Consider the following 27,142-nt stretch of genomic DNA (forward strand, 5'->3'; position numbering starts at 1 on the left):
GTGAAAGAGATCCCTTCAGCGTGAGATATCAATGTGGCTTCTCCCCACTCCCTCCCTCCCCGACACCAAAGGGTTTTACTATGCTAATCCCAGCACCTGTCCCTGCTGAGGACAGCAAGAAGGGTATGGGGGTGGGGGAGGAACAGTCCCATATGTTTTTCCCTGTCCTGGATTGGGAGTGTTCCCTCTGACGCACCTAGAGCGCAGAACATATGCTCTTTTCAGATCCTAAATGCTGTTTGCTTCCTCCCATCCCTGGCGGTGGTGGCTGCGAAGATCCTGTGTCCCCCTCTTCCCGGCAGTCGCTCTGTTTGCTGCCTGGGAGTTGCAGGACACTCCTCAGTCGAGGCTTGCAGGGCCGTTTTCAGTAGGGGATTTCTAATTTTAGGAGCCTCTGCTGCCTATGGTTGAGCGCTGCCTTGCTGGATCCCAGAAGAGAGGGGCTGAGCCGAGCCGAGCCAGGCAGCTCCTTTTTATTTTCAGCTGAGCTAGTGTCAACCTGAGTGGCCCCAGAGGCCCGAGCCAAACACTGCGCAGGGCTGCCAGAGTCCTTCCCACAAGGCTGAAAGACGGAGACTCGGGTTTGAAGCTTCCAGTCCTGTGTCCATTTGGCCTTTAGCTGGAGGATCTTTGGCTATGTATGGTGTGTATTGTATGGATTACCAATACCCAGTCGTCCAGGTAAGCAAAAGGACAGTGGCGACTTTATAGAGTCTTGGTGTTTGCTCTATATGTTCTTTGGGCAAAACTGGAGCTTACGTGCTGCTTTTGTAGAAGGACACTACTTCCATGCTGGGCTCCTTGGCTTGGTGCAACCCAGGCCTCAGCAGCCCGGAGGCTCTAAAGAGGGCTTTGAGGCTCATGCACGCGAGCAGTACCGTTTGACACTTTAACTCCAAGGTCTGTGTTGTTTGAGGCTCGTGTATTTTGGTTTGCATTTTTGCCTTTTTGCCTTTTTTTTTTTTTTTGTAGGGGGGTTGAGCTGACAGCAATGCCATGCTCTGCAAACTAGTCTGTTGTTGCGTGCCTTACTGCATTGTCCAGGCGCATGTGACTTATACGTGTGACTGCAGTCCGTCCTGCAGGGATGGCGAGCCACCGGGAGCAGCTCCTCGCCTATTTTCCTCCTCCCTCCTCTGAAACCACCCACAAAGCCTCCGACAAAGTCTTGTTCGTCACCTTTTCGCTTTTGGAGGTCCAGCAAGGATGTGTAGGGTGATAGGAAAGGGTGGGTTTGAGAGCAGCGCTCGGGGCAGGGCAAAGCCTGTATTGCAGCCTCTGCTGGGGGAGGGGGCTATATTTGGAGCACACGTGAGATTTGCTGGCTTGGTGTGTGGAGTCTTGGAGAAGCCAGAGGCTGTGGGTCGGGCTCAAATACTTTTGGAGCCAAGTGAAAGATGATGTTCTCTGCACAGTCCTTGGCTATTCAGTGTCAGCATTCCTTGTCCTCACAGGCACCAAATTTATCCAGAAAACGTGAAATGTAGACTGGCGGTTGAAGATTATCTACCCTGAGATACTTCAGATAGCCACTAAAGAGTATTTTGTTAGGTTACCTTGTACCGGGGTTTTTATTACGCACATGAATAGAATCCACCAGCAGAAGTGTGTCTTTTGGTTGTTAAGATTTGTTCCTGATAAATTGGTTCTTTGCACTTGAAACTTTTTTTTTCTTCCCTCTGGCCTTGATCCAGCTGGCAGGTTTGCTCTGTCTAAACTTGAGCCAGCACAGAAATGCAGGTAATGGGATGTTAAAATCGAAGGCTGTGCTTTCTTTCCACCTTAGCAGCAAAGGGGAATTATAGGCATAGCAAAAGAAAAAGGAAGACAAACCCTGAAACTCGATGAAAGCAGAGTACTTGTGGCTTTCTCCTCTCTCTCCATTTCTACCTGTCCTATGGGTATTAAACTAACCCAAGCGTTGGAAAATGTACGTGTAGACCACTTAGTCAAACTAGAGGTTAGTTCTTCATCTGTGCTCTCACCAGTGTGATTTCAGTGGCCTTGCCCCAGCGCCTGCTGCTTAAACATCCTTCTCCAGCTTATTTTCTATTAGGATTTGAATGATAGGAGCTAACCAAAAACCATCATGTACATCCGGGTGAATACAGAAGAGGATAGAAAAGTGGCGCAGACGTGCTCGGATGGGAGCAATGAGCTTTGCCTGGCGTGGTAAGGATGATAAGCTGTGCCCTGGCACTGCAGAGGCAGGCTAGTTAAATTTGCCCATAGTTATTTCAGAATGCTACTTCTACAGCACGGTAATGAAGTTTCAACGCATATGTGCCTGTGATGCATGAGAAGTCATGAGAACTCGTAAGTATTGGCATCTAGAGCTGTTCTGAATACGTTGCTTTTTGAATAAATGCAGTAAGTAGGAAGGGATGATCTCATGGCTCTGAGCTGTATGTTCTTCAGTCTTCCAGCCTTCAGCTCTACTCGTGCTTCTCTTGTTTTCAGCAGCATGTTCTGCAGTTTGAGTCTTTGATTTTCCTCAGTAGAGGGTTGCAAATGGTGATAGTAAATTGGGCAGTGGTTCCACGATTTGCACGTAGGAGAACCTAAGTGGAGGCCCACCAAACTGATTTCACTTGGCCACGAGACATCTGAACCCCCAACCCTCAGTGAGGAAAGGTGAGTCGCACAGATTCACCCATTAATTTTATCAGTCTTGTTCATTATTAGGTGTTGCTTTGTGGGCTCCAGTAGAGCCCAAGATAACAAAGACCTCAAGTGTTATCAAGTCTGATCATGTTTTCCATGGTATTCTTGAAGCTTTTGAAACTCTGTATCAGATGTTCATTTCAGATGTTTTCGCAGCAATCGGAGCTCCTGCAGACCTGCATTTCTTGTTGCCCGAGCACATCCATTGGAAATTGCGGCTTTTCTTTCACTAAACAGGAGCAAAGGTGGATGTATTCCAAGCACGGGGGAGGAGATGCTTTCTGGCCTACAATGGAGATGAAAGATGGAGACCAGCAGTAGATCACATTGAAGGAAATTCCCACTCTGTTGGCACATGAGCAAAGCAGTTGTACCAACTGGGTGGTGGGAGGCAGTGCAAGTGAGGGTTCGGTGCATGGTTGGGCACCTCTTTTTCCTTAGAGGATTCTTTTTGATGGCAAGTATTTCTAGAGGTTCCTAAGGTGAAGGCCAAAGTGGATTAGAAATGATGCCATCCGGTGAACAGCAGTGGGGTGACGGCAGCATGATGTTTCTTCACCGTGAAGGTCTGTGCCCTAGATCTGAAGCAAGAAGTTGCCACTATGGCACAGAGGAGACTAGGTGAATGCAACAGTGAAGTGGAGAGAATAAGGAGATTATCCTGAGTGATTTGCAGAGGTCTGGTGAATGAGATGCATGTTGCTGAAACTTGGTGCTTTGTCATGGCAAAGGTATAAGGAGGTCACTGTGTTTTCTGCTGCTTTGAAATGGAATTTACACTTGGCCCAGAATCATGTTCCAGAATCTCAGGTTTGTAATAGGGGAGGAAGAAGAAGAAGAGAAAAAAAAAAAATCCAATACTTTCCCTGGTTTTACAATATTGCCTGTAAACCTGTAGTATCATAAGATACAAGTTAGCAGAGAGGATGAGATAACTCAGAAAAATGTGGACTCTGATTTGGAGCCCTGCGGGCTGCAGCTGTGGAGGCTGGCTCCTTCCCAGAGGACCCCACACCATGGTCGATTGCTTGGTTGTGCGGGGCGGCTGGCCCGTGGCTCTCTGCCTCCATGCTCTGGTGGGACATAAGGGCTTGCCGGTGTCTTGACCTCAGGCTTTTCACGCTGGAGGAGCGAACAGGGCTGGGATGCGTGCTCCTGCAAGCCTTCTACTGCATTAGGAAAGGGAAAGGGAGGCACAGAGCCAGAGGTCGGTTTGCAGTAGTGAAATTGGGAAACTGAAGAGCGGTGTGGGTCAGCATGGGCTGCCTGCAGAGCAGTGCAGTAGCAGAAGCAGAAGCCCATAACGAAAACCCACTAGGTGTTGGTTTTCTTTTTTTTTTTTTTGAGTGTAAACTATAATTGGGCATATTCATGCAAAGGAGAGCACATGGGGATGCAAGGTGTTACTGCACTGTAATTTGGCTTTTCTGCTGCAAAAGCCTGGGAAGTCTCTGGAGTACCAGGTGTCACGAAGAGAGACATCAGAGGGGCAACCTGCCTGAGCTGGTTTTATCTCTGTGTCATGAGCACTGGAGCATCAGCATAGTCCTCTTGTCTAACCGGGGGATTGGCAGACCTATGCTCAGCCCTGTCCATGGGTTTCCGTGGGTGCAGTGCTGGGAAAAATCAATTGGTGCGTCTCGGATCCCATCTGCCAAATGGGTAGCAGTATATCGGTCTGTTCTACGAGTTCACCGGGAGAACAAATGTTGCCAACCGCGGAGTGCTCAGGTGTTAAGGGCCAGATGCTTACTGAAGATAAATGGGAGGGGAAAAAAGCAAGCTGGGAAGGAGTCCAGCGATCTCCAGTTTTTATGCTGAAAGAAATGCAGATCCTGGCATGGATACTGCTTCCGGTTCATCCGACACGCCGTGTAACCCACGCGTTCTCCCCTTTGTGGCAGGAGGGAGGTCTGTGCAAAACTGACAGCTATCTCCCGAGCATCCTCCGGCTGGGAGATGCGCTCTCCCGCCTCCTGAGGTCCAGGGGGGGGAAGCCTGGCCGCTAGACCCGAGGCGCTGGGAATGGTAGGCGCGGAGGAGCGCGGTCAGGCCGTGGGGTCCTGCCGGCCCGGGAGCAGCGCTGCGCGGGGCGACCTTCGTTTTTGTTCCCAGCTCGCGTTTTGGGCCTCCGCCGAGCCCCTTAGTTGCCGGGGGCGGGGGGGGTGTCCCGGCGGGCAGGCGAGGGAGCGCCTCGCCGGGGCTGCGGGCGCGGCGGCGGCCGCGGGGGGTGGCTGTGCCGTGGCGAGGCGGGGCGCGGCGGGGGCGGTCCCGGCTCGCATTAATTACCTTCGGCATTCGGGGCGGCGCTTCCCGCAGCCATCTGGCTGAGCCGGGGGGGGCGGGGGGAGTGGCGGCCGGGGAGGGAGGGAGGGAGGGAGGGAGGAAGGGGGAAGAAAGGGAGGAACACGGGAGAAGAAAGGGAGGAAAAAGGGCTCGGGGGGCACCGCGCCGGCGAGGCAGCGCAGCGCAGGCACCCGCCGCCCGCCTCCACGGGGCTGCTCTTTTTTTTTTTTTATTTTTTTCCTCTTTATTTTTTTTTTTCCCTCCCCCCCTGCGGCCGGGCTCCCCCATTTTGGTTTATGGAGAAGAAGAAAATGGTAACTCAGGTAAGGCTGGAGGGCGGGCCGGGCTGCCGGTGCCGCGCCGAGGCGGCTGCCTGCCCGGCTTTGTCTGGGAGGGGAGTGGGGGGCCCGGCGCCGTGCGGAGCGGCCGGCAGCGGGGCTGCCCCGCCGCCACCCCGTGGGGCGACCGCGGCTCCGCGCCGCCCCCGCCCGGCGCTGGAGCGGGAGGGAGCCCCGCCGCACCGGGCACCCGGGTTGGGCGCTTTGGGGAAGGGGTTCCTGCGGTCCCCCTCCCCAGTGCAGCCTCGCAGTGCCCTCTAGGGAGAAGAGGTGCGTGAGGGGCACGGGTGCCTCTGCTCCCGAGTTAGCCTAAACCCGCCTTTGAACGACCGATCCCGAAGGTGAACGTCTTCCCAGCCATTTCTCCATCCGGCTGCGACCGTCACCGTGAGGGCTGGGAAGCCCTTGTAGGTAGCTGTAGGCGTGGGGCTGCCCGTGTCTTCCCGGGGGGAAAGCAGCTGACGTTTCCTGAGGAGCGCACCCAGCTGCCAGGGCCATCGCGTTTCCCCCGCCTCGGAAGGGGATTTTATCGGACGGTGCTCGCCTTTTAAGGCTGCTACATGTTTTTGGATTTTTACTTTTTTTTCTTTTTTTTTTTTTTCTTTTCTTTTTTTTTTTGCATGGCATCTGCAAGTCGCCACCGGAGGGAGGGGGCAAAGGGAGGAGGAGGAGAGCAGCATCGGGAGCTGGAATCCTTTGGAGTTAGGCATTATATAATGCCCCGCAGTGCCTTGCGGAGCTGGAAACCTTTGGGGGATATTCCCAAAGGTGGTGGAGGGTAGGACTGCCGGAGGGAACTTTTCTTCAAGTCTGGGTTTCACAAGTGCTGTTTTTTTGTGGAGCCTTGCAGGTTTTTAGACTAGATGCTTACTGTCTTCTTGGCTTTCCTTAGCCCTGGCTGAATCCCTGTTCCTTAGCTGCTGCCGAGATCCTGTGTGTCCCACTGCAAGGGGCAGCGCTTTCATGGGTGCCTGGCTCAGAATGAATCTGCTGCAAGCAGTGACACCCGCTTTGACCCTTCCTGTCTCTCATCTTGCATTGATTGTCAGTGGCTGAAAAATAGGTCTCTGTCCACTCTTAAGGTATCTTCCCAGGCTCCCAAGCCCCACCTTCTGCTTCTGCTATTTAGTCCCTTCCATTACCGATTCCTTTTTATCTGGACCAAGGCTTTCTGTTTTGAGACGGAAGAGCTCTGCAGAAATCTCCTGAGGCTTTTTGTACCTATATTTAGTTTAGCGAATGATGCTGGAAAGCTGTGTCTCTGCAGTTGGGGTCCATTTGTGTCTTGCTGCGTGCTCAGAGCGTGCCTGGTTAGATGGAGGTGTATGCCCCTAAGCTGCAGATTGGCACGTGCACATTCCAGAGAGTTGTTCTGCATAGCCTCGTATTGTAACGTGCTCTCAGCCACAAGCGTTACGCACATAGCCTGTGTTTGTGCGGTGCAGAAAAGTGCCTGGGTCACCAGTACACAAGTGTGTGTAGTTTGTGCGTGCCTAGGACTGAGCACCCTGAAGCATGAGCAGATTGGTTTGGAGATGTGCGGAGCTGGGGAGGATGGGATTCTGCTGGAGCGCTGGCTGAAACAGCGGAGGGTATAAACTCCTTTAAAGGTCTGGGATATCCTAATAGACTTCAGGGAAATCTGTCTTCCACAGAAATTGTTAATTTACTGACGTGGGAAAGGAGGCATCAAGACTCTGCATTATTAGTATCGGTTGACCTTGAATTATGACTGTCTTAAGAGTATGTACTATCTAGGATAGGTTTTCAGGATTTGCGCTGCATATTTACATGCTGATGCCGAGGAAGATGCATATTAAAATAATTAGTAGGGGAGGAGAGCTCGGACTGTCTTAGTTGGGGTCTCTGAATGAACAATGGATAGCTCTTTTATGCAGAGTTGAGGAAGACAGTGAAGGTGAGTTCAGCTGTAGCATAGTGCTGCTTCTTGCAGGGGGAGCATTTGGGTTGCTAGGCTGGTCCTTAGCAGTACTTCACTGCAGGTTTGGCCGGGTGTGGGGCTGAAGGAGCGTGGCACATCCAGGACAATATCCCCAGCCACCTTATTCCCATTCTGCAGTGCTGTTTGAAGCAGTGGAGTGGCCTTACTTGCAACCTGTGAATGCATTTCATTTATGAAAAGTAAATGTTGTTGGTATGTTTAGCTGGTAATTGCCATGGAATGAGTTCAGCATTGCTGCAGTCTCTTGCTCTGTTTGGTTTAGTCTTCAGACAGCATTGCCTGCCTGGTCTGCATTCTGTTGTGTTTTAGGGAGTGAGCTCGCCCATCTTCCTTGGAAATCTGGGAGACCGGCTTCTGTATAGGCATGAGGGGCGGGAGTGTGTGGGGTGGGAAGATTAGAAACAGTGATGGGAAGAAATGGGAGATGCTGGAAGGTAGAAACATGCTTGGAAAAGAAGAAACCAAAATTGCTAATGAGAGCAAGGGCTCAGATTCATTAACGGAAAGTACCCTGGTCTTATCCCCCTTAATCCTAAATCAGTGAAAATGAGTGTTAAACAAGGTCCAGTACATCATGTGCTAATTGCAGATAAAAGAGAGAGTCTTGGGTGGATGGGAATTATATGCTAAAAGGCTTTTTCTCTGTGCGGTGCATGGTGAGGTTGCTGGCTTGCGCGGAGCACAAAGCCCTCCCTTTCTTGGACAGCCCAGTGCCTTGCTGGCGTTTTCCTCCGAATCTGTTTCCCATCAGGGCTGGGAGAGGGGGAAGGTGTCGAGCATCTCGGAGAGTGGGAAGGGAGCTGCTGCCTCCTTAAGGAGTCCTGCCAGCCCATGTGGCAGCCGGCAGCGCTGGAAGCAAGCATGTGTGTGTGCGTGTATATATGTATGTATGCCTTTGTAATGAATCACCCCGCCATTGTCTGTTCCCCTCCCTGCTGCCGACGATGGAGCCTTTCACCTGAGTTGCTGCCTGCTGGTGGGCCTCCTTCCAAGATGGGAAGAGGAGGAGGAGGAAGGGTTGCTCGCGGTAATTAAAGCCAGACCGGGGAGAGCTGCTATTTTCTGACTGCAGCACCCCGTTTTCCCTCTTTCTGCCTTGAGTTCCTATCTTTTGATGTGGGTGTAGGCAGGAACATCTGAAGGGTCCCCTTTTGTGCAGCTGTAGGATCGCCAGTCTCCATTTTGTGGCACCATTTGAAGCGTCTTTGCTGCCCTGCCTGCCAGCATGCCCCCTCTTGTACCCCCCAGCACCCTTCAGAGGCTCCAGCCAGTGCCGTTTATCTTGGCACGTGTTTGACTTGCTACGCTCTGCCCATGGCTCAGGGAGGTGATGGCGTTTGTGGCTTTGAGACTAATTTATGTTCTTGTTAAAAGGAACCAGCAAGCAGCCTCATTTTTTCCAGAGGTTTTCTTCCCTTTCCCTTCCCCCTTCCATAACCCTTTCCCTCCCAGACTCTGTGTGTAGCTGTGAGTCAACCTTGTGCAGCCAAAAGTTGCTTGCTCAGTCAGTGATTTTTTTTTTTTAATTTAAAAAAAAAAAACAAAAGTAGAGCTCCTTAAATGGAGATCTTATTTAAATCAGAGCAGTGGCTGCTCATTAAAGGCCACTCTGTTTCCTTTTCATTCCTCTGCCTCATTCCCTTTCACTATCTTTCTCTACCTCCCATTACAGTAACGGTGTGATAAAACGAATCTTTGTCTGCGCTCCATGTTGGCATCATGCAGGGGGTGTGTATTTGGAGGGGGGGAAGACAGGAGACGGGGAGCCCTGTCACGATAGCCACCTTGTGCTAGCTAAAAATGTACAATGCATCCCATTATAGGAGACCGTCCTCCTTTGTTTGAACTGTCTGCAAGGGAGACCGAGTCCCAGAACAGCCTCTCCCCTCCCATCCCCTTATGTCCACTTTAGGATCTGTTCCCCTCCAGGCAAACTGGATGTTGCAAGGCTCCCCTGCCCCCCTAAAAGAAATAGTTTTAAAAAAAAAAAAAGTTTTTTCTGTGCATTGTGGAAGGCTCCCTTTATTTTCCCTGACTTCTCTCAGGAGCTACCACTATTCCCCTGACCCCTTTCCTTGCTTTGAGGATTACATCTCCCTTTCCTTTCGTGCCAGGTGTCCTTGCTGTTTGCTCCTCGGTTTGGTGTTACTCTTGCAAACTTGCATGAGCTATCTGAAGGGGATCGCTTTCTTCTCTGTCCACGGCCTTGTGCTCTTCCCCTTTCTTTGCCGTTCGAAAAGCAGTGCTTGTTTACACGGTACCTGACTGTGCCTGTGCATATCCCCTAGTTTTTGCTTCCCTTCTACTGTTTGTCATAGGACTTTGTTTTAGTGCTGCAGACACCAGGTCAGCGGCAGAGGTTTGTGTGAGAGGAATCTCCTTTTCCAGGCGAATTGCCCCTGGGAATTGAAAGACAGATCTGCGGCTCACTTTCCCTGATGTAAAGACATGGTTGCTTGAGGTGGGCCCATGGGTTGTGCCTGTAGGTCTTGTGATATTTAGAGATTTAACTGCTGGTTGCGAAGGGCTTATTCTTAAGGGCTTAAAAATCAATAGGGCCTGTCAGAACCCTGTGAGTGGTTTTTAAAGTCCTTTTCCCTTTACCACCTTTCCTGAACACTTTCAGATGCGTTGGAGTAGAAGCAAACTGCTGTAGGCGCTTGCAGAGCAGCCTTGGGATGGCAGAAGCTGCGTTCAACGTTGCCTAGGCAGGATGGCGATGTAAAAGGGAACTTGATACAGCAGTGCCATTTCCTTAAGTCCCTGTCCTAGAAATAACCTCGCTGCTCCCTAATGCATTTCTTCTGCAGGCGACTAGGTAACTAATCCCCTGGTACCTGGGAGTTGAGAAATGAGGATGCCTAAGTTTGCCACAGTACACGCTGTGATATTCGGATGACAAGGCTGTGTAAATTTAACATATTGTTTTATTGTTACTTCACAAATTAATAGTTCTTAAAATATCTGGATTAGTGAAAAGGTTGTAGTGAGCTACCAAAAAATACTAAAAGTTGAAGGTTGAGAAGGAGGGAAGCCCTTAAAACCAGCAACGTCTTTCCCTGCAGGTTATTAATTCATGATGGCTCCATTGCACTTAATTAGTATTGACCAGCCTTCTACTATAAAATTCTAACACCAGTGTGAAAGGGGGCTGCAGTGGGGGGACTGATGTTTTTTAGACCTGGACTCTGGTCTTATTAACTGCTTCAGGTAAAAAGCTCAATGTTCCTGTTTTAGATACGTTTTCAGCAGATGATGTGTGCAGCTAACTGCCCCTTTGCAATGAGTTCCTTAACCTATTTGTCTCCCAGCTGCAAAGTCACAGAATTCATTAACGAGCATCCCTTGGAGGTCTAAGTACCAGGGAGGAGGTGGTTAATTTGCCTCAGTCTGCTCTCAAATATTATTTAAAAGGATGTGGTCAGGTATTCTTCCTATCTGACATGTTCCCTGGAATCAGAGTACAGAAATGTTAACTTTCCTACCAGAAGTATTTTGGTTTGCTTCTCTAGAGTTATTTATGATCCTGTGCTGTGCAGGATGGTTTTTTGCTGGGCTGCTGGAGGTTGTGCTATGACCAGTGAGGGCTGGAGATGTAAGGGCTGGTTTTGTAGGGTTCGCAGAAGCTAGAGCAATTAATGCTCAACTGAAAGCTTTTTGAAAAAATAGAGTGCGCTTTGCCTATATAAAAGAAAACAGGACAAATGCTGGGCCTGTTCAACAGTGTGCTTTGTTTAAAATATGTGATTTTTTTTTTAATTTTTTTTTTGCTTTGCAAAACTGTCCATTGAGCGATATTATTCACGAACTGAATTGAGAGTTATCAAGATGGTAATGGGAAGGCACTTCAGTTCCGGGGCATTTCCATATTTTAACTTGGGAAAGAAACCTTCATTTGTTCTCTTTATTTCTGTGTCTATTTATGATAGTCTTTAATCACATGATTGCACGCTATTTTTTTCCACAAGAAAGGAAAGAAAAACCAGACAACCCTCCACCCGTCCCTATCAGCTCCAGTATATGTGGCACCACGATGACCTCTGCAAGTACCAGTAGCAGGGTTGGCCGTCCCAGATGCATCCCACAGACCTCTGCCACTTACACTGAATGTGTAATTAGCTGTCATTTTCTGTGCAGGCCAGCTTGATCTGTGTTTGCCAGTTGGTTTTGTATATTTGCTGACAGCAGAGGAATGGTGACTTTTTGCAGTATTAGGCTCTAGTTTAGGCTTTGGGAGAGTACACTAGTAGGCACATTTTCCCCTCTCTTCCATCCCTGCATGACCTCTCTTGTCTCACCTCTGCTATCCATCGTGGATGGATCTTCTTCCTGTCACTCTCTCCTCATGATCCCTGGTCAGTAGCTTGTCCCATGCAAGTCCACGTCCATGCTGTCCCTGTCTCCATTCCTCTCCAGTTACGTGTCATCCTGTTTCGGCACACTATTTCTTTACCTTGATTGTTTCAGTTCTTTCTCAGCTGATTTTTAGGCCTGCTTATTCTTTCTCTGCTTCTCCTCCTCCTCCTCCCTGTCCTCACTACAGTCTCCTTGTCATACGCTTTTTTAACTTCTCCACCCACTCCTTGCATTCCTCATTTAGTTTGCCTTTTCTGCTCCTGTTGCAGTCAAACTTGTCTGGTCTATCCCTTTTCCCCCCATCACTAAGTCTGTCCTCCTGGCGCTCAGGCTTCTTGTCCCAATTTACTTTCCTTCCGCTACACTTCCAGATCTGTTTCTTGGTTTTTTTGGATTTGAGGTGGGTAACTGCTACTCCATGTTACTTGATCCCTACAAAGGGGATGGTGCAAAGTACAGGAGACAGGTCATCTCCCTGCTGTCATTGATCTCCAGACCTGGATCGGACATGGCCTGTATCCCCTGTGAAGCTGTGGATGAGCCCTGAACAAGAGCATGAAATAACAGAAAATGGGGTGCAAGTGGCACTGCCAGCCACCCTTAAGAGTGTCTCTATTTCCTGTTAGAATAAACTGTGTCTAAACCGCTCCTGATGGCGAATAACCTGCCTTAAAAACATCTGCGATGCCACTGCCAGCCTTGACAATCCAAGTCCTTTCCTTTCTGAGCATTGCAAAGTCTTTCCTAATATTTAACATAAAGCTTGTTGCCACCATTTGTTCTTTCCATGATAAATATGAAGAACGGATTGGTTCTTTCCTTTTTGGCAGGTTTTGCATACTGGAATTTTTTTTCTTGTTTTTAGCCTTTTTTTGGACCATCATATATGGCTTTACTAGCGGATTTAGTTGATAAAATGTAAGACACACTGTAGTTTTCCATAGTTTTGTTATAATGTTGGTTAGATTTTGGTGGCTTTTTAGTATGGTTGCTAAATATAGATCCCTGAAATGCAAATTTTTCTGTTAAATATGAAGTCCTCGTAGGCTTTTCAAAGTGTGTGGGGTGTGGTCCCCCTCCCCTTAATCATAAACAAGACAAAATATTCCCTCTACTTCTTTCTTGAGTTGGATTGATAGGGCTGAAGCAACAAAAAAAAATTACCAACCCCGAAATCAAATGTAGATAGCATGAAAAAAAATTAAGTTAGAATGGTTTCTCAGAATTATAAACAACTGAAAACAGGGTCTTACAATGGGAAGTATTGGCCAGCTTGGCTCTACCAGCCCTGCCTGTAATGGAGACTTTCACCCTGAGTAGCCTCTAAATACCTAACTGGAATTGCACTCCAAGTAGAGTCTAATCTGAGGGTGCACGGAGACACCAAAAGCGTCTGAGTAATTGCGAGGGTAATCTTCTAGCCCCTTCTGAAGCACTGCCCTTGGTATGGGAGACTTGAGTATGGTTAAAACCCTCTGAACTGTCCTCCCGGTTATCCTGCTGAAAATTCATAGTCTCTGCAGTTGTGGTCCTGTGGAGTTTAGGATTTCTATGTGCTTTATGAGTCCTGGTCTCGCCAAGCTATCTGACTTGGAGGGCATATTTGACTTTCAGATAATTGCTTTTGATTAACCAAGATTTAGATAATCAGAGTTTGACATATGCGGTGCATAGACCATCGTTCACCTATTGGGCCTCACTGAGGCTCCTTATCTGAAGCCTATGCTCTCCCTTCAGTCCTAATAGCAAAACCTGCTTTAAATTACTTAAAAAGACCGATTTAAAAATGCCTTGGAGAGGAGTTCAGATTTCTTGGATAGTACTAGTCCTCCTCTGTCTCATGTACCCTCCATGAAGAGTGAAACCCTTAATTTGATTTGTTGTTCTTTGTAACTTTTCTTATTTTTGCTATTGTAGCATATGAAAGGAGGTTATTAAAACTGAACAATGATGCAAAGTACTCAGGAATATTAGGGAGCAGGAGTAAGAAAGGGTTTTGTTTTCTAGCATGTGTCCCTTCCTGCTTTGTAAAATGTGGTTGAGATAAGTGGGGCAGCAGGAGAAAGGATTTCAGAGTTTCAGCAGGCAGAGTTTTAGATCTATGTGATCTTACAAAGGATCCTTCCAGCCTGAATCAGGAGGTAGAGGAGGAAGAACATGGTAATTTGGTGAAATTAGTGAATTAGTCAATTTGTTGCCTGTTGGTTGGACTATAAGGTATTGTGGTATGTTAGCTTTACTTAGTGTTCAAATATTTAATGCGTGTTAGTTTGCTTTAACTTTTCCCCTTGCTTTTCTTTGTGCATGTGATGAAGCTGTTTAATGTTGTTACATTTGCTTTGCAAAACCGTTCTCTGGTCTGCCTGCACCCCGTTCCAGGATGAAGCTCTCTTCTGTCTCAAAGCGGTGGGAAGGGGAGGAAAAATACTTCTGGGAGTCCCTCTTGTGTAAGTTTGGTTTGGTTTGGGAGGTGTGTGTTGATGGTTTTTTTGGGGTCACTTTAGACCTGTGATGGAGCCAATCTGTGTAAAGGGTGTAGTGTGGTGAGAAACAGGAATGAGGAAGGTGGTGTCTGGAGGCTGTGGTGAGAACCTGGGACAGTTCCCTGCTCCAGGTGTCCTTCACAGGGACATGGGTGACAGACTGTGAATGAGCATATGCTAAGTGTGACTGATGAAGAGGTGTAGTCAAGGAGGGACTGACCCTCTTGGTGGCAGAAAGAATTTAGGTCATCCAAAGCCAGTTGCAAACCTTCATCCTAAGAGAAATTTTCCGAGGGACTCTAGATCTTCAAAGCTACTTTTAGTCAAAATGCTGCGAGGGGTGTGAGAATGAATTTATCTGGTAACATGGACTTCAGAAAGGTGGAAAAAATACTGTGGAGGTCTCGATGCTCCGTCAGAAAGCAAGACTTCTAAATGCCTTGTCTTATTCAATGAGATGAATCTAAATAAATCGGGTTAAATCAGATTAAAGGTCCCTGAGCCCTGTTTTCCATCAAGTCTGAAACTAGCTTTGAGCAGCCTGATGGCAACTTTGGCTGTAGACAAAATGAAGGTCCTCCTGAAACAAGCCCTGCTGTGAGGAGGTAAGAGCAGCGGTGACATTACTGTCCCATTCAGCTCAAATGTGATTTCTCAGGACTTTTTTTGTTGTTGTTAGGGATACTCTTAATTGGTTTTGACAACGAGCTGCAGGAGTTACTGCAAGCGTGGCACAGAAGTCAGGAGAAAGCTGCACCAGAGGCTGCAGACTTGAGTTTCTCCGTTGAGATCCATGCCTGCCCTGCCTCCTGCTTGCCAGCTCCAAGCCTCCCTGCCTGATGGGTGGCCAGGGTCCTGCCTGGCAGCTCAGGCTCATGGCCAAGAACGTGTCTCCTAGCCAGACCTCTGTTTAAAGCAGAAGTATCCAGAAAGCCAAAGTGGCTTTTTTTAGTGGGCGGGTAGGAAACTGAGCTATGTTATTTGTAACACAGAGAAGAAGAATAGCTAGAGCTGAGTAATAGGAATTTCTTAATGTTTTGGAGGAGCGTAAAGGAAGATAAAATTTCATTCTTCTAGGGGGTTTATAGAGGATTGTAGTGGCTTTCAAAAGTGTAGTAGGCCTCTAGGTTAGCTGTGAGGCTCTGTGTGTCACCATACAATTATTCTGAGATACTGTCTGGCCTAAATCTAGGAGAAAAGAAGCTGGTGGCAGGAAAGAACCACGTTTGATTGACACAATTTAAATGCAGAGCTGTGATGAGCCTCCTGGCTACTATTCCAGCAATTCTAGCAGAAGAGTGTTAGTGTGGGGCCAGGCCTCCTGCAGCCAATCCAGCTGTGAAGTGGTTTGGGAATTGCCCTCAGCTGTGTCCATCCCAACTCCTTGCTGGGGGTTAGTGTGCCTGTGCGAGCTGCTCCTCTGCACCCCTGTAAGGTCCGGTGCATTAGTCCTGCTGTTGCTGAAGTGCATGGAGATGAGCAGGAGCAGAGCACAAAGCTAGAGGCAGTTGCTCAAACCATTCCTTCTGTGATCAACACAGCTATAAAATGCAGGTGGCCTTCATACCCTGTGGTGCCAAATTCTGGGATTCTAGAAAGGCTTTATGTCCTGGACATGCAAGGGGAAGCTATAAGAGCAATTTAATCTTAAATGATTTAAAGGAAGTTTTTCATGTGTATCAGTCTTCCTGTGAATCTTCTAGTGCATTCTGAAGGCCTAACAAAGCAAAGGGATTTCAGGTAACGATAAATACATTGGCTGCTGTGGGCTGCTACTCATGCTGTCAATGGCCACTTTTGAATATTAACTCTTCCTAAAAAATTAATAGGACACAAACAATGCTTAGTTTGTGATGAGCTTTACCAGCCGTGATGCATGAAGTTGGAAGGGATCACCCAGAACAGAAAAACAGGTTACAGAGCACTGATCTGTTTCTGTGTTCGGCGCCTGGCTAGTCCTGTAAGTTCTCAGTGTTGCCTACCCTTTGCTTCCAGTGGAGCGGGCCAGTTCAGATCCCTTCAAACGAGATGAAGTTAAAACCAAGTGCTGAGGGCTTGTGCTGAAGAACATTTCTCACGTTTGACAGTGGTGAAGTATGTCTGTGGGCTGTGCTGGCCCATCCAGGGGATGATTGCGTGGAGCCCATCCAGCAAGCTGGGTCTCCGGCTTCCCAAGCCAAGAGTGTTTTGGATTGCAGAGGGATATCTGTTTCGAAGGAACACGTTTGTGGGACAGAGCAACTGTCTGTCTGTCTCTGTTCCATGCAGTAGCTTCAGACTGATGAGAAACGATTCCGATTCCTTATGTTCTCATTGCTTCAGATCGAAACTTTTACATCTTCAAAGGAACAATTCACTTCTGCTTTCTTCTTGTTTTCAGTTAATTGTGCTCGTTCTAAAGCAGTGAGGATTCTCATCTTGGCTGCTTATATACTTGTGCTGCAGGATCTCCTTCCTCTGTGACCTCAGTGTTACGCATTTCGCACACCTCATCTGTTAAAGAAGGCGGCTGCACTTTTGAAAATTAGAAGAAATGGCAGTCTGCTGAAATCTTGTGGTATCTTGGTCAGCTGTCAGTGATAGTAACCTGGTCTATGGCAAATCTTTCCCTCCCTCTCCCCAGGGTGCCTCCTCTGCCCTTTGCGTGCCAGTGGGGCTGATATGATCCAAATTAACTTTTTCATCTGTTTGCATTTATTTTCTGAGTCATGAGAGGTCCTCAAGCCACAGGATTAAATGTTGTTTTCCTTCCTAACACTTTTTGTATTGTAGCAAACACTATCTTTTCATTCTTGCCCTGGGATCAGATGCCTTTTTTTTCCATGTTAGTGTGCTGCTGGGTATGCAGCCCATCATGGGAATAACATGGAGCTGCACAGTCAGCAGAGGAGCACTCATTATTTTGATGTCTGCTGCAAAATGGTGGCTCCTGCTCTAAATTAGTTGGTGAGGTAATTGCTCATCTTCCAGGATATTTTGCTTCCTCTGTGTATGAGGTCTGTTAATAGGATAGGAAAGTACGAAGTGTTTTTTGGGCCAGGTTGGGTCTGACTTCTGAGTTTGTGATATATGAAGGACAGTTGTGGTGGTGGTGGTTAGGAGCAGAGATATAAAATCCCAGGACTCATTGCTGGCAAAGTAGCAGGATTGTTGTCACTCTCTGAACTACACTGCTGTGATTGCTATTTTATATTTTTAATATAAACAGCATCTTTTTGGTGGCACGGCTGATGGCCAGCCTTGAGGGAGGGCTGCTGCTGCTCTTCAAGGAGCCTTCGGTCAGAAGGAACAGAGGGCAGCGGCAGGTGTTTGATCCACCTCTTCAGTAGGCAGCTGCTGTTCCTTGAAATGCAATCTGGAGAGAGGTTTTGCTGTTTGACAGCTCAATACTTCACTCTGGAGCCAATTCGTGCCATACAGCAGGGGGATGAGAGAGAATTTCATTAATAGGAAACCGGCCATCCCGAGCAGGCTATGCAGCACTCGGATGCTGCCTTGATCTCTTCCCTTGACCATGAGGACCTTGGATGAAATAGCAGGAGCTCCAACTTGCGGTAGGAAACTCACTCTTGATGTGCTGCAGGGCCCTTTCTGTGCATAGGAAAGACCCGTTTGTTCCCCTTCAAAGGTCTAAAAGCAGCTGAAATGAGACTGCAGGCGAATTTAGCAGTTTAATCCAAGATTGTGCATCTGCAGACCTTGCTGAGTTGTCGCATATCCTTGCACGCGCCTTGCCGTGCCCAAGCCGTGACAGGGCTGAACCATTTGGTGCCCAGCTTGTTCCTTAAGCTGGGCCAGGATCCAGGTACAAGGAGTGTCTTCTCCTTGCACACTCCAAGACACATCTTTGAGAGCATGTGACACATTGAGATTGTGGTTTAGTTACCATCATCTTTTAAAACGTGGGCATCAGGAAAGGCAGAGATGCCTCTTTTTATATACTCTTAATTACAGCCTTTACCTGGAAAGGAGATGCCCTGGTGCAGCTCAGTTAGCCAGGGCAGGCAGGCTAGCTTGTGCCTGTCACTTAGGGGATAACCCTTTGGCTGCTGGCTGCTCTTTGTGAGGGTGTCTTTTTGACTTCCCTTCACTCAGAGTAGGCTTAACTGTTTTCTGAAGGCTTCTCTATATGTTGTGTGACCAGCAAATATATTATGTCTTTTGAATCTAGTGAGATATGCAGTGGAAGCTGATATGAAAGTCCGTTTTTGAGCATGGCCATAGGTTTTATGGCCCTATAAATTTGATCCTGAACAAGTGTCTTCTATGTGATTTTGATTTCCTTCAAAATTTACTGCAAAAATTTAGTTACCCCCAACATTGTTTTTTTAAAAAAAATATGTTTCTTTATAGGTGAGAGCATAGCTAAGGTCCTAGTTAAAAACATAAGCTTTTTGCATTATGAAAGTCAAAATAGCCCTCAGTACATGAACGACATGCAGATGACAGCTGAGTAAATGAATGCATTTTCTGTTACGTCCTAAACCTGTTTTCTAGCCGATTTTATTTGTGCCAGTGATGGCCAAGTTGTGTACATCTGTTAGCATCCCACAGAGAGCCCAGAGGAGCTGCTAGCAACCAAGAAATGCCCAAGTAAATTCACCACTGAAATTAAGGAAGGGAGTTGTGGGGAAAAGACAAGCTTTCATGTTTTCTTGTCGGGCATTTGGGTGTGGTGGTCTTGGTTTTCTGCTCTTCCAAGGTGCAATATGAAAAGGTTTAAGACCCTGTGGGGTCTTAAAGCAAATTATTTTCTCCGTGAGTGCTACACCCAAAAGCTAGAGGCCCCAGAAGAGGTGAAAACAAAGCATGCAGTAACTGTGTTCTGCACCTCTCTGGAAAGCAGAGCACCTTTTTACTTTTTCACGGTGTTTTCACTTGTTTGGAAAGTAACTGGAGCTGTGCTCATGAATATTTGAGGCACTCAGGTGCCTCTTGAGGGCTGGAGGGAAGGAGGGCCGAGGGAGGGCAGGCAGTGCAGGAGCTGGAGGGCCAGAACAGGGAGCAGCCCTGGCCCTGTGTGGTTGTCTCGTCTCTCTTATTCTAGTAGATTTCTCATCAGGATGAATGTGTTCTGAAATATTTATTGCCCTGTTTAAATATTCATCGCTGCAAAGGCAGCGCAGCCTGATGGCAGCAGCAGAGCCTCAAGGGACAGGGGCTGCAGCAGTCCCTGGCATTTCCTTTCAGTAATATGATAAAAATATATTTAAAAAAAAAATAATCGGGCATTCCCCCACTGCAAGATTGACAGGAGCAGTCAGGTGTATGTCTCTGTGTTTCCTCTTCGTGCCAGAGACTTGTGTTTGCTCTCAGGCTCATGTGCCAGGGTGCTGCTCTTGGTTGCCAGATGCTAATGCTTTTTTCCAGGCCTGTATCCTGGAGCGAGTGGCTTTGTTTAGCCTGACACTGTGTGCGTGAAAGGGGATGTACAGAAGGGGAGACCGACTGGCTGAAAGGGTTTAAGTTTTGCGTAGCCTGTTCTCTTGCCTTTCTGTAGGTGTGAGCAGACAAACAGGGTGAGGAGGGGAAAAAAGGGACCTTTAATGCACTTGGCTGTGGAAGGTGGAGGTCTGCTGGGAATTATGGCGGGGTAAATTTCGTGGGAACTCATGCAGTAATGTATTAATGGAGCTGCAGATGCTGACAGGCGTGCCACTGAAATGAGATGCTCTTATATCAATTTAGCTTTTAAGGTTTATTGATTTAGCTTCAGTAAAATAGAGCAGTTTAAAAGTGGGACTACCAGTAATATGCAATAATTTAATGTGAGTATTTAGTATGTCACTGTTGTTAAACCCACACGTGTTTTATGTGACCAAGGTGTTGATGCAGTGGTGACAAGGGAGAGCAGCACGCTTCCAAAGATGCTGCTTAGCATGGGGCTGCAGGAGCTGCATTAGTGACACCCAGCCCAGGAGGAGCCATCTGAAAGGTGGTCAAACGCGCTGCTGACCTCGAGCTTCACCTTTGAGCCGTGCAGGTGGCCTGCATAGGGGAGAAGTCTATGCTGGTTTGTGGTTACAGCAGGAATTTGGTAAACATATGATAGCTGGAAGGCCTTTAAAGAGGCTTTAAAGGGATTTTATAACAAAAGGGAAGTCTTTGCGGAGATACTTGACAAATTCTCTGTGTATAAACCACCTTTATGCTGGTTTACATGGGGATGCTCTAAAAGTTAAGCATAAGCTTAACTTAAGTTTAGGCCTGTGTGAACCTCATGAGGTTCAACAAGGCCAAGTGCAAGATCCTGCACCTGGGTCGGGGCAACCCCCGGTATCAATACAGGCTGGGGGATGAAGGGATTGAGAGCAGCCCTGCCGAGAAGGACTTGGGGGTACTGCTGGATGAAAAGCTGGACATGAGCCAGCAATGTGCGCTCGCAGCCCAGAAGGCCAATCGTATCCTGGGCTGCATCAAAAGCAGCGTGGCCAGCAGGTCGAGGGAGGTGATTCTGCCCCTCTACTCTGCTCTGCTGAGACCCCACCTGGAGGACTGCGTCCAGCTCTGGAGCCCTCAGCATAAGAAAGACATGGACCTGTTGGAGCGGGTCCAGAGGAGGGCCACGAAAATGATCAGGGGGATGGAACACCTCTCCTGTGAAGAAAGGCTGAGAGAGTTGGGGTTGTTCAGCCTAGAGAAGAGAAGGCTTTGGGGAGACCTGATTGCAGCCTATCAAGTACTTAAAGGGGGCTTATAAAAAAGATGTCGGCAAACTTTTTAGCAGGGCCTGTTGCGACAGGACAAGGGGGAATGGCTTTAAACTAAAGGGGGGTAGATTTAGACTAGACAGAAGGAAGAAATTTTTTATGCTGAGGGTGGTGAAGCACTGGCACAGGTTGCCCAGAGAGGTGGTGGCTGCCCCATCCCTGGAAACATTCCAGGTCAGGTTGGACGGGGCTCTGAGCAACCTGATCTAGTTGAAGATGTCCCTGCCCACGGCAGGGGGGTTGGACTAGATGACCTTTAGAGGTCCCTTCCAACCCAAACTATTCTATGATTCTATGATAAATGAAGCAGGTAGTGGCAATAACATATGCTAAATGTCCATGTAACCTCTTGTTCTGGGATGAAGTGGCTTTCAGGTGCATTTTCAAGTTGCTCTTAATGTAGCATAACTATGGGCTGCTGTGAGAAGAATAGTCCCCCTCGTCTCTCTGCCCTGGCCATATGTTCAGCCTCCTCACCGCTTTGGGCATTGTGCTTAGGCAGATATAAAGTGAGACAGTTCAGTTCATGACCAAACAGATGACTATTGTTTGGATTAATTTTCTGGCTACAGCCGTGGCATGACTAGATCTCACAACAGCCGGGGAGGGAAGCAGAGCCACTGCTGCTGAGGCCAGTTGGTAGTTTATCATATTAGGTGGTACACGAAACTGCACCTATACTTCTCAATAGCTTGTTCCTCTCCATAAGGTGAAGTAATTTTACTTATAAATGTGTCTGCTGCTTAGTTTAATCTGCTTCAATTCATGTGCATCGACTACCACCAGCTCTTCTTAGCTTTCCAGAATATTGTCCTATAGATCTGGCTTTAGATCGTTTCTTCTGGCTATATGTGCATTGTAGGCCATTATGTCTCACTCAGGTGCCTCTGTTTTGAATGACATAATGTTTCAGCACGAAGGTGTGAAGAGATGGAAAGGACTGAGCCCTTCTCACCAGCTGACTTAATGACTGTCATTTAGAAATGAGTAAACAAAATATAAAAGGTGTCTTTTACCAGAGCTGAATTTATCAGACTCAGCTTCTGGCTATTGGTTTTCTCGATGCCTTTGTTCATTAGATTAAATATTATTAGTGCCTACTTCCCCCCCCCTCCCCGCCCCATTAATATACTTTCACAAAATAATCAGTTGCCACTTAATTTTTTTCTTTTTAAATTATAAGCAAAATAGATTGGGCTTTTCAAGTTTTTCAGTGTACAGCCATGTGGCTTTTTCCAGTCTTGTGGTTGTTTTTGTGGCTCTTCCGTGTTCCCTTTTGAGTTCTTTAATTCCCTTTTTAAAACTCATATGTGGAAGCATGTAGCTTATTTTTCATTTGGCTGAGGCCACGTACCAAAGTAGCAATGCTTCCCACGCCCTACTTGCGGTAATATATCCGAACAACTGTGGTCACTCTTTGTACCAGGCTGCTGCACTGGTGAGTTGCTTCTCCATGACCCTCTGCTCCTTTCCAGAACCTCTGCTTTCCAGGACACATAGTGGAGGCTTCCTTGAAAATGGAAAACTCCTCTTGGAACAAATGAGTAGCAGGAGATAGGAGAATGCATTGCTGGAATGGAAAGTAACTGTGGGAAGAAATCTGTGTTTTTTTAAACCATCAAATTTTTGTTCTCAAGCGTGTGCCAAGTCAGTCACAGATTTCCTCTGCTGCACACCTCGAGAGCAGCTTGATGTAATATTGTTGCTGTGTTACTGAGTCCTGGCACTTGAGTCACAGATGAGTCCCGTTTGCCTCAGCTGGGGCTGTGTGCATCTCATCTCCTCTCTTCTGTACTGAATTCTGACCGTATCCACGACAGGCCAGTGGCAGTGCAAATGTGACAGGGCTGAGACATTTAGCTGCTTGCATTAAAAAAAAAAGGGCCCCAAGAGGAGCTCTGGTTTTGTGTTTAAGTATGCTGTATCTGTCTTGTCCCCCACCTTTTCTCCATAGTCACGTCCGAACGCGCGGCTCCTCACTGGTTTCTGCCAGCTCTGCAGTCTTTTTGAGGTATTCAGCGCTCTCCTATTGATTCCAGATGTGCTCTCCCCTTCCCAGTGCTTTCTCCCTTCCTCCTCCTCCTGTGCTGCCAGCAGAGGCAGGGCTGCTTTTCCCTGTGAGGTGCTGGAATTAGTGCAGGCAGGCGGGAGGACTTTCCTGCTGGCCACTGAAATCGGGGGAATTGAAGGGGCCTGTGTAAGTGCTGTATAAGTGAAGCTGCCTGACGGGGCTTTGAGGTTTGTCCATCCTCTGGGAGCCAAGTCAGCTCTGAGCAGCACCTCCACGCAGCTCGGTACCGCCTTCAGCTCATTCCCCTCACAGCAGAGGAGAGGGGGACAGGAAAGCCTGAGGCCAAAAGTGATCTTCAAAATCCTTCCTAGAAGAGCGCTGGATATATATATAGAGATCTGGAAGAGTCTATTACAGATAGCTGTGTCACATAATAAGGGCTTTGAAAAATTCCTGTGACTAAGGTAGATACAAATCTTTCTAAGGGGCTGAATGAGCTTCATGAGGATTTAAACATTGAGGAAGGCAGTTTGAATTCTTGAGGTTGCAGGAATAACGCTCCACACTCACTGAGATTTGGTGATGTGCTTGCAGATACAGGGTGATAGTCCATTCGCAGAGCAGGGACGTGGGATGAAAAATGGCTTATCAGTCCAGCTCAGGTACCTGATTGGGGTTGGAGAAGCAGATACTGTTTTTTAGAAATACGACATCACCTGGAGAACTACTGTCTTCCTTGAAACAAAGCCGTCTGAAGTGAGCAATCTGATGGCAGAATTAGTTGAGGTGACAGTAGCTGTGACACTACCCTGACAGCCTGGTCAGGAGTTACAACGGGACCAGGTGGGATTTTCTTCCCTGTTATATTTCCGTGTTCTGCAGCCCTTCTTTTACCGAGCAGCACCAGGAGCCACTGGTTAGTGGTCAGGAGTAAGGCAGAAAACCAACACAGGCAGGTCCTCTGTGCCATCTTAGCGTCATGTACATGAGTGCCGAGGTGCCCTGATGCGACTATGGACCACTCCTGAAAGAGCAGTTACCACACTCCTTCCCCACCACCGGCCTCCAGTTCCTGCTGCCTCCTTGCGTGAGGATCCGCAATCATGCAACTGAGAGTGTGATAGGTTTGCTAATCCACTGAAAAGCTAATCGCGGTTAGCTTGGATCAAACATACGTGACACATCTGCTGCACACTGTTTCTTAGCTATGATTCATTTGAATTCTGGTCCAGAAAAAGAAACTTAACCCTCTTTGCCCGACAGTAAAGTAATCTCACTTGTGTGGGAGATGCTTCTGCCACTCTGGGTGCCCATGACTAGCTTTGTAATATTTTGAGACTTTATTTTCATATTGATTTGTTGAAAGCTAGTCCTCTTACGGAAATCTTTTTTCCCAAGAACGTTTGACTATGAACGTGGAGTGGAAAATATTCACTTGGAATATTGCAGAGGTGGGAAGAACACAGCCAGGGTAGGTGCTAAAAGACCGATCTGGAACAAAAAATTGAGCCTGAGCCTTTCTCTTAACTTGTTGGCTTTGCTGCTGAGGACGTATCCATCCTGGTGACTTTTTTCCTTTGTTCCACACCCCCACCCCCTTCTCCCCAATAATTCTCAGAGGTAGTTTCATTCCTAATATGGAATGGAAACAGATGTTGAGACCTCGATGTTGTCTCTTGAAGCACAATTCTCTCTTTCTAATCAACCCCAGAGAGCGTGAATTGATTGAAAGCGTTTGTTGGGATGCCTTTGTGCCAGTAATATTTAACTTTTTTTTTTTTTTTGGAAGGGGGAATAATATAGATTTCAGGAGCAGAAAATCAGTGCTTTTTTAAAATCTGAAAGCTATGTTTCAGGCCGGTAAGTAGATATGGCTCTGGGCCTTATTAATGTTGCATAACTCTAAAGCTTTGGCTATATCCAACAGGAAGCCTCTTGCAGGTTGCCCAGGGGCTTCTTAATTAAGCGTGTACACATTCAGCACCGAGCGCCTGCGTTTGTGCATTGGGATAGAGCAAAAGTTGACCATTACTGGAAATAATGACAGCATGGGGGTGAGTGAGTGCTTCCTGTGTGTAAGAGTAAGATAAGACTATAATTTTCTTTCATCCTTTCCTAAAAAGAGGGGCTTGAACTTCTTCTTTGTAAAGTTCTTAAATGTGTTTTTTCAAAAAAAAAAAAAAGGCCAGCTGTTTTATTTTACAGAACAGTTTTTGGTGGCCTGGAATGATGGAGTGTATATTGGAAGATAACTTGTTCTTCCCTTGCTTTACCATATCTAGGAAGAAGGAAGGGCAAGATTAGATAATCTAGTGCAAGTTTGCACCAGGAAGTTGGAGAGAACATGCCTTTAAATGGTTAGCTAGGTGCAAGCTTGAGTGCAGGCATCTTCTTTTTTTTTTTTTTCTTTTTTTTTCTTTTTTTTTTCCCCTGGTGGAAGATTAGCTTATTTAGGCTTAAGTTTAACCTAATGCAAAAAGCATTTCCTAAAATGATTACATCTGACTTAAATTCAGAAAAAGCATGCATATATATAAACTTTCCTCTGTTTTAACAACACTATCATAAAACTCTACCGAACTTTTGCAACACTGCCTATAGGTAAAGCACTGCTTTTGGGAGGATTCAGGAGGAATTGCTCTTGTGCCCGTGGTAGTAGAGTCAAAATCCAGCATCCTTTTCTGTTACCCCAATATGTCATCAAATGAAGAACAAGCTCCAGATGTGCAGATGAAATACAAACCCCCTTATTACTGCGATCCTCTTCAAGATGCTTTTATGATCAACCCACATCAAGAAAAAGAGTGTTGATTTTACCAGTCTGGGTCACCAGACAGGCAGATGTGCCAGTCTTGTTCTCTAGAGTAACAGAAATGCCTTTGTAGTGTGGACTGTGGGTGTCAGGTTAGGGTCACGTACCCCTCTGACTCCAGGAACAGGTTTGTACAAAGATGAAGAATACAAGATGGTTATATCCTTTGTATATCTTTTTCATCTCCAAACTTCCTTTCCATAGGCATTTTACCTACTCTTCCCATTCAGAAACTAATCCATAATGAAATGGCCACGACGGAGAAAGGGTTGTTATTGTGTTTTGGGGTAAAGAGCTTGTATGATGTTCGTGGGCACCTGCAGGGTTTGCATGGCCAAGTCACTCTTTTGGCATGTCTGGGGAGTTGGAAAGCCATTGCTTCATCATCCTATACGTCACTTTGGCTTGTGTTTGAGTATCTTCATGACCCTAAAGAGTAAAAGCACGATTTTTAAAATCAAGGCTTAGGTTCCATGTGCCATGAGAGCTACCAGTGTAGGTTGGGGGTTATCTCTGGTGCAGTGCCTCAGCCTGTGGTTTTCTGGAAGGGAAAATGCTCGAGTTCCTGGTGGGTCTTGGAGCATCCCTCATGCTGCTTTGTATCCATTCCATTTGTGAAGAAATTGCTTGCCGATACGTTTGTTATCAGCAGGCAAATTGTGGGATTGCCCGGGGAGAGGGTTAATGCGTGCCGGCGGAGACTATGGCTCCCCGGCAGCCTGAGCTCATCCAAGTGCTGTTGCCCATGGCCCTTCCCTCCCCGGCTTCTCCACCCTCTCTCCTTTCTGGCTCTGGTTCTCCTCCAAATCCTTGCCAAGCCGTTTCAGCACTCTTAACTGGGAACAAAACTAACCTGACAATAAAAAGCGAGTAGGTTTTTGGTTTTTTTTTTTTTTTTCCCCATGGGGTATGTGCTGAAACAGCTCAGCGGAGGGCAGACGGAGCGCTGTAGCTGGCAGGGGAGAGAGGGCAGGAGTGCACAGCTGGAGGTGGGAGGGCGGCTGGCTGTGTCAGAAGGGGCTGGGAAGGGGAGCCTGCTACAGCAACCTTAATTTGTGTTAAGCTGTGAGAAGGGGGGGGGAAGCCCAGCCTGTGTTCTTTATTACTATTATTCTCTTGCTCCTGCGGCAGCAGGGTTGTGTGGTAGGCCCTTCCTCTCTTGTCTGCGTACAGCTGAGGAGCAGTGCTTGGCCGTTTCTGCGGGAGCTGTGTGTCACGTTTGCCTCCCTGACAGAAGGCTGTAACCTGGGTCGGAGGAGGGACGGCGCAGTCCCCACATCCCCCTCGCTCACAAGGATCCCTTTCATGCAGAGAGCTGAGGGCGGGTAGCAGCTCCAGGTTGAACAGTTGCGCCAGGCTCTTCAGATCTGAGCTACAAACATTTTTGCTGTTTACGAAAGGGATTAGGTTAGTGCAGAGAGCAAACAGTCATAGCCTGGAACACACTGGTCTTCACAAACAGGTTAATTGCCTTCCATTAGCTGCAAGTCAGTTGCTTCAAGGTTTCATAAAATGAATT

At 47.4% G+C, this 27,142-nt stretch overlaps 1 protein-coding gene across 19 annotated transcripts in view; it reads left to right on the forward strand.

The window, feature by feature from the left end:
• The window catches only part of RBFOX2 (RNA binding fox-1 homolog 2), a 176,093-nt gene that overhangs the window by 81,878 nt on the left and 67,073 nt on the right, over positions 1-27,142 (forward strand). Inside the window, exon 1 of one of the 19 annotated variants that reach the window (XM_076338599.1) lies at positions 310-681. The exons of 16 other annotated variants lie outside the window; for them this stretch is intronic. In XM_076338599.1, coding sequence (XP_076194714.1) covers positions 637-681 — 45 coding nt within the window. In that variant the 5' untranslated portion in view covers positions 310-636. Of the gene's footprint in view, positions 1-309; positions 682-4,669; positions 4,693-5,112; positions 5,274-27,142 lie in introns of those variants that run through there. 2 more of the 19 variants (XM_076338675.1, XM_076338638.1) reach the window with 2 other exon arrangements.

Source organism: Aptenodytes patagonicus, chromosome 1 (genome assembly GCF_965638725.1).
Source record: "Aptenodytes patagonicus chromosome 1, bAptPat1.pri.cur, whole genome shotgun sequence".
NCBI classification, from domain to species: Eukaryota; Metazoa; Chordata; class Aves; order Sphenisciformes; family Spheniscidae; genus Aptenodytes; species Aptenodytes patagonicus.